This window comes from Leptodactylus fuscus, chromosome 9, assembly GCF_031893055.1.
Source record: "Leptodactylus fuscus isolate aLepFus1 chromosome 9, aLepFus1.hap2, whole genome shotgun sequence".
Lineage (NCBI taxonomy): Eukaryota > Metazoa > Chordata > Amphibia > Anura > Leptodactylidae > Leptodactylus > Leptodactylus fuscus.
In genome coordinates this window covers 66,421,774-66,428,757 of record NC_134273.1, presented here as the reverse complement: position 1 = coordinate 66,428,757, position 6,984 = coordinate 66,421,774, and the positions used below count along the sequence as shown (strand labels likewise).

General features: G+C 38.3%; 1 protein-coding gene across 1 annotated transcript; it reads right to left on the bottom strand.

The window, feature by feature from the left end:
* Positions 1–225: 225 nt before the first annotated feature.
* On the bottom strand, positions 226–6,156 carry FASLG (Fas ligand). Its single transcript, XM_075286621.1, has 4 exons — positions 5,893–6,156; positions 2,429–2,474; positions 1,973–2,026; positions 226–617 (listed from the first exon to the last, which is right to left on the bottom strand). Exons 1-4 carry the CDS (start codon positions 6,154–6,156, stop codon positions 226–228), a joined length of 756 nt encoding a protein of 251 aa, XP_075142722.1.
* Positions 6,157–6,984: the final 828 nt, after the last annotated feature.

The window sequence follows — 6,984 nt, the reverse complement described above, 5'->3', positions numbered from 1 at the left end:
GAAATTAAAATAGTCCAATGATGTCAACTCAATATTTCTGAACTCCACAAAAGAGAAATATGATTCATATCCATTAAAACATGGAAACTGTGTAGAAATCTCTAGGCTATAACAACCTCAAAAATATTCTTATTGCACATCTTCCATCTGAAGGTGTGGTTGCCTTCATAATAAAATGTCAACATCAGAATAAATCTAATACAATTGGGAATTGTTCAGTTCGTATCATAATTTGTAAAGGCCAAAGAAGGTTTTGGTTTCATCAAAGTTAACTAGGTTAACACTGGAAACATTAACATAGACTACGTCATAGGTGGTGAGGTTGAACACTGCTCCGAGGTAACTGTGTCTTCCCCACATAACTTTTGGCGCACAATTATGATTCTCTTTGGTTTCCATGAGTTTGATTTCTCCTGGATACCTTAAAGACTTCTTGTAAACAATATGCATCAAGTCTTCGGTAGGACAATCCTTCCCCCGGAAGTAGATGGAGGAATATAGAAAGTGCAGGCCTGTCTTATTTACTACTAGGCCTCTGTTTTTGTACTGAATGCCTGCGGTAAATGCATAACCAACTTGATCTTCCCAGCTGAGTGGCAAATCTTTACTGTTTTTTCCTGTAAAAAAACAAAAACTAATGTGGATCATTCAAATGTCACATTTTGATGAATTTTGGTAAAGAACACAAGTGGATGTAGACTCATTAGTATTGTAACTAAAGAATACAGTGTATATGCAAAGGGTTCATCTGTCACCATCGCGCTATGACACGTCAGACTGGTAAGGTCAAAGCATATGTAACCCCAATGATCTCAAGAAGGTCACTGATTGTGGAGGCCAAACATGTTATCTTAGGGGGAGTTCACACGGTGTAAAGTGGCACGCAATCTGGCACGTATACGCATGTCAGCAGTTTGCGCACTCAAAAAGATCCCATTGATTTCAATGGGAGTTACGATCGTATACGGCACGTAATTTTGCGCCCGTAATTTTGCAGTCTACATCCACTTGTGTTTACCCTGATGCCTATCCACTCCTCAGCCAAACCAACAATTTTAGTTTCAGGACATACAGTATTTAACCCATATGTCAAACAAATAAAGGGTTTTCCACGGTATAAATTTTAGAATAGGCCATAAATATCAAATTGGTGGGAAGCCTTCAGACCTGCACTGATGAACTATACAGGCCACTTCTGAAGCCCAACATGGGGCCAAAAGCAGCTCCAGTGTCTGTATAGTGGCTGGGAGCTGGTACTGCATTTCAGCTATCACTGTCACTGTTTTATGGGCCTAGGCCTTCAAAATGCATTCAAGGTAAATAGGAACCAGCACCGTGTCTTTCTAATTACAAAACATCTTTGGACAGGTTGAAGAAGTGTATGACAAAGATGGAGGCACCAGTCACATGTGCAATGCGAGAGCCAGACTGACACTTGTTTATTGATAGCCACCCCTCTCAAATCCCTAGGCGTACCTCAATGGGAATAGGGGATAAAGTCACTGTCAGGCACCTCTAGAGGCTACTTATCTCTGTGACACTGGGTACATTGAAACTGAACCAGCTAAATTCCTTTTCCACATGTTCCACATGACATCTTCGGAACAACTGTTGGCTGAACATCATATTTAGATCAGATGGTCAATTGGATGGTCGGAGCAGGTTCAGCTGACTTTAGTCAAATGTGTAACCCCAGCCTTACTCAACACCTCCTAACAAAGCCAAATAATTGAGGTGCACATCTAGTAGGACTGCAGAATCATGGTGACATGTCACACGGTGTTGCCAATTTTTCTGCGTTTTTTGAGCCAATTCCAGGAGTAGATTTAGGAGCATAAGAACTTCCTTTATATTTCTCATTACTTATGTAACCACTTCTGGGTTTGGCTAAAAAAAAAAAAAAAAAAACCGCAGCAACCTCAAAAAACTGATTGTCCACAATATGGGATAAGAAACAGAGAATAGACCTAACCTGTGACATGTGCTGCTAATCTGCCTTCTTTTTTCTCTGGGTGATATTCCAGCCCTGCAAAACACAATGGAAAAAATAATGAATTATCATTGCACATACGTTGCGCATACTTGCCAATACTCCTGAAATGTCCAGGAGACTCTCGCAAAAAAAGGGGTGACCTCCTTGCAACAAGTGGGCCTAGTGGGCATTATGAGTCATCCATGTCACGTAAAAGGGGCATAACTAGAACACGTTGCACCCACGTCTCAAAATTGGGTTGTGTCACACACAAGAAATGGGCATAACATAACTACAAGAGGTGCAGGGCTTTAAGAGAGGATGTGGGCGAATTAAATTTACCCAGTGCGCTACATGTGCCAAGTCTCCTACACGTCATTACAGGAAAGTTGGCGCGTATGCTTTACAGGCGTCTGTACACCATTATACGGATGTATTGTAATTAATGTAATTTACCCGTTAGCTTTTCAGATGAAGGCGACTGTTCTGCACCACTGAAATACTGCAAGGAAACAGAGGTACAATAAGAAAGCTGAAGGATTATTTACAGACATTTATAAGCACCAATGTGATTTTCTCAAATTAAAATTCTAATCTAAAATAGTATAATAAAAAATATATGTGGCAGATATTTTATCTATCTACAGTATACATCATACGTGGTATAATTTAGAAGAAAATTGTACATCAAATTTTGAGGGAAAAACATTAAAAACAAGAAACAAATGCCATTAAAAATAAGCTATCAGAAACTAGCAGCAAGCGTCCAATTCCCTCACAGTGCCCCCACAGGTAAAATGAAGTATTGCACTAGACTCCTCCAAAAGAAGATACACTCTTTAATACTATGTATTAACCTTTTTAATGCCATGCCCTTTGACAATGATTTTTTTTAAACCTCCATACTCCCTAAAATTATTAGTAAGCTTTTTAACTAATTATTTCTTACATTCCCTTAGATGCTCCCCAGTGACTGTCAGCAGAAGAGAGACATTATTGACAGCCCCGGCATTCTATCTATCTATCAGGAGAGCAAATGGATCATTGGAAAGTATTGACATTCTACTACTTTAGCCGACGGCTCGGGAAAGTGGCGTCTGCAGGTTCTTTGATTTTCCCATGACTTATGAAAATATGTATAACCACAATTGCTAGCAAACTGTTAAAGTAGGTCATTGTGAAAATGAAAGTTTACTAAATATATACAATATAAAAAGGTTCCCATATAGAGTAAAATGTATATGTGATGAAACGGAAACTATGTGGCCCTTACATCCAAGCAATGGTCGTCTGCCATTTAGGACTTATGGACCTCTTGGTCTTAAAGTGCAGATTTAACAAAGTTTAACATAATACATAAAACCAATTTTTTTCAATGGCTTTTCAATACTTGGGAGGTATCCTGATAACTCTGGAGACATGAATGACCGGAGTTTTATAGGTTTCCATATGTGATCTTGGCTGAAGATTAAACCAAGTATAACAATATGATAATATGGGCCAAAGTGCTCAACAACACACATAAACGTGTCCATGTCCTTATAATAGAGGGAATTTTTAGTTCTCATCTTTGCTCCTTTTATTGGAACGTATATTATGTTCAGATAAGCAATCCCTGTGTGCTATATATTAGCTAGACCATAGCAATGCTTCTGTTATAAGCCCAAAGGACAAGTAATTGTGGAATATTGGCTATAATCTATTATTTCTATCAATGTCTTTCATTTCTAACAACATAATAATGAACATTGATGTTGCTATAGGAAGACATAAGACTCCTAAATGATCAATTCTACAGTCTTCCTGGAGTTGGTATACGGGGTTACACTTAACATTGCTTAACTAAGCTGTAATATATACATTTTTTAGTAGAAACACAGTCTTGTGGCCCATATGTTCATTTGCCACAGATTGTCAAATAACATATCTAAATCCTGGTTTAACTATAAAGAATATAATAAATAAATCCAATAGAAATATCTGTTTTATATCTGGATTATCCATAAAATACAACTTTATCATGGACTTTGGAGACAGAGTAGAAATGCGTTAAGCCTTGCACACAAATGGATAGACATGAAGAGTCCCTCTGTACAGAAATGTAACCAAGACAGTTACATTTAGGTTTTTTCAGATTTTATCATATTTAAGGGATATACAGTAGGTATAAGCACAATGTCACAAAACATAAAAATATAATAAATCACATACGGTCATGTTGTACTTTGATGTTTCGTGCACACATAGGGATGAGTAACATCTTAAAATAGGTTACAGGCATCCCATATTCTGCACAGAATAGAGTTCCTATAGGTGCATTGACAATCTAACCAAAATGTAACCCATAAAAACTGCTACTTCTTTTTAAATATTCATTAAAAATTACATTTTGGGCCATTTAAGTAGTCAGTGCGTATATCGCCATTTAATCTAGTTCCAGTGAAAACTTTCACATTGGTGTTTTTCTTGTGTAGGTGCGCTGTAATCCCATGCCGAGGTTTAGGAAGTTTAGGAAACCTACCATAGCAGACCATATCTACCTGCGCTTACTGGTGTACAGAAGGGTGAATCTTTTCCCTTATCAAGGCTTGTATTGGATACGTTTGCATGATATGGAGGAATTGTGGAGAATACAGAAGGTGAAGTCCTTGCTCTAACTCGTACATTTGGCTAAACTTCAATATTATATCCATTATATTAATTATCTATTATTAATTTCACAAGAGCATGTTATAGATTTATTTCAATTGAGAATTATTGATTATTTGATTAATAAATTAAGATAATGTCCAACCCTTCAACACCGTGATGAAACTCCTAATACATACTCGCAGTGGTTCTTAATCCTATGCATAGACAGTTAAATATTAAAATTCTGACTGCATCCAGCCACCACTAGGGGGAGCATACTGCAAATTATTTATACATTCTACATAATAATATAAAATACTAAAGCAAACTCCTAATGTACTCCCGATTTTACCATTTAAAGGGGTTTCCTTAGTATAATAGATTACCAGATGTCTGACTCCCAGCACCAAAGCTGATCAGGTGTCTGCAGCATTTGGACCAGGTCTGCAACTTCTGTATTATTTACCCATCACAGCGCTTTCTATTTCTCTGTGGCTCTAAGTGGTACTGCAGTTCAGACTGATAATGACATTGAGCTGCATGCAGTACCAGGCAAAGATGCTATGCAAAGAAAGAAGCTTTGCTCTTGCTATGACACTTTCAATCATCCCATTGGCAGGAGTGCCAGGGCTCAGACAAGTATCTACAGTTACTCAGGGGTAATTACAGCAAAAATGTGACATGTAAATATATGGTAAGACCTAAATTAGCACAAAAAGACCATAAAATGCTGTTTAAAGGTAGATTATCACTGTAAAGGGATTGCCTAAGATTAAATAAACTTCAGCTGTATCCAGTATCGCAGCTCCAACCCACTAAGGCTGAGGCCCCGCTTTGCAGAAACGCAGCAATTTTTTTGTTGCAGATTTTACATTTATTATATTTCCCATTTCTTCTGTAGCCATTCTTGGCTTTTGTTAAAAAAACTGCAGCAAAATCTGCAACAAAAAAGTTGCATTTCCACAAAGCAGGGCCTCAATCTTATGGGGGTATTCTTACGTTATCAGATTATCCCCTCTCCATAGTAATACACTAAGATAGACACCAGAATGCAGATCACGTCTTACGTTTGCAAGGTGGCAACAAGCAATTTAATATCACCTACTTGCTGTATTACGGAGTCACTCCTACATCTGTATGTAATATTCTTGTAGATTTACAAATTCTGACCCCATTGATTAAATTTAGATTACTTATCCAAAATGTGGCAATAACTACAGTAGGTTAGCTGTACAATTCCTACACATTGTGTATACGCGGCAGTGACGACACAACACACATGGTTATACCTCTTTGATTCCTCCCAGCTCTTTCTGTAGTTCTATGATTTTATAAGTGCCCAGCGCAACTCCTGCCAGCGCTAGAAGGACCAGAAGGAAAATAATCACAAGGTAAGTACAGGTTCCATCTTTGCGTCGCTTTTTCCTAAAGTCTGGAAATGTTGGTGGTGGTAGAGGCGGCTGCATTGGTGCGTGGGTCATAATGATCGGTCTATCATGCTGGTTCATCCAAACCACGGGTTGCTGTGCATATCTCATGTTCTGATGCTGCATGTTAGGCCTGTCCTTGTTATAGACTTTCTGCTGATATAATCTTCATGTACTACGGGTTAAGCTGGAGGAAGAAGAAATGGGGTTTTCTCACTTTAAAGCCTTTATAGTACTGATATAGCAACTCCCGCCTTCTCACACCTTCTCTTTTTTTTTCCACTTCTAAACACTCCCCCCCCACTTTCAACCCAAAGAAACTACAACATCCTCCTTCTGTATGTTCCATATGATTTACATTGATACATTTAGATTATTCTATTTTATTATATTATTTTATAGTATTATTCTAGTAGCTGGAAAGAAAAAGGAAATTGGCAAAAATATTGTTTCTTGTATCTATGTACTGGTAAGGAAGTAACTCCTGGATAAAGGACACTGGGCCTTTGGAAATGTCTTGGGCTTAGGGAAGTGATTGGCAACTATTCATTCCAAGTAGGGTTGAGAGATCGGGATCGGAAAAGATCAGATCCCGATCGAGCAAATTTCACGATCGGGATCGGCTGGAAAATGATCGGAAATTGGATTTTAAAATCGATCCTGAAATCTCAAGATCGGCTCAACCCTAATTCCCAGTTATGTGGTCAGATGGCAGTGAAGGCCATTAAAGACCTGGTAGGTGGAATAATACTGGTTGTACATTCTGGTATTGTAATAAATCTTTTGGCCATGGGCCACATGTAGCGTAGTCACAGCATGTGACCCACCATGGTCATTGCCCATGGCTAACCTGTTGCAACATACTATACCAGTGGAGTGGATGGGATTGAACAGATCCCGACTGTGCACTTCTGAAGAAAACCTGCACCAAGTGTCTTGCAGAATGTATATTGA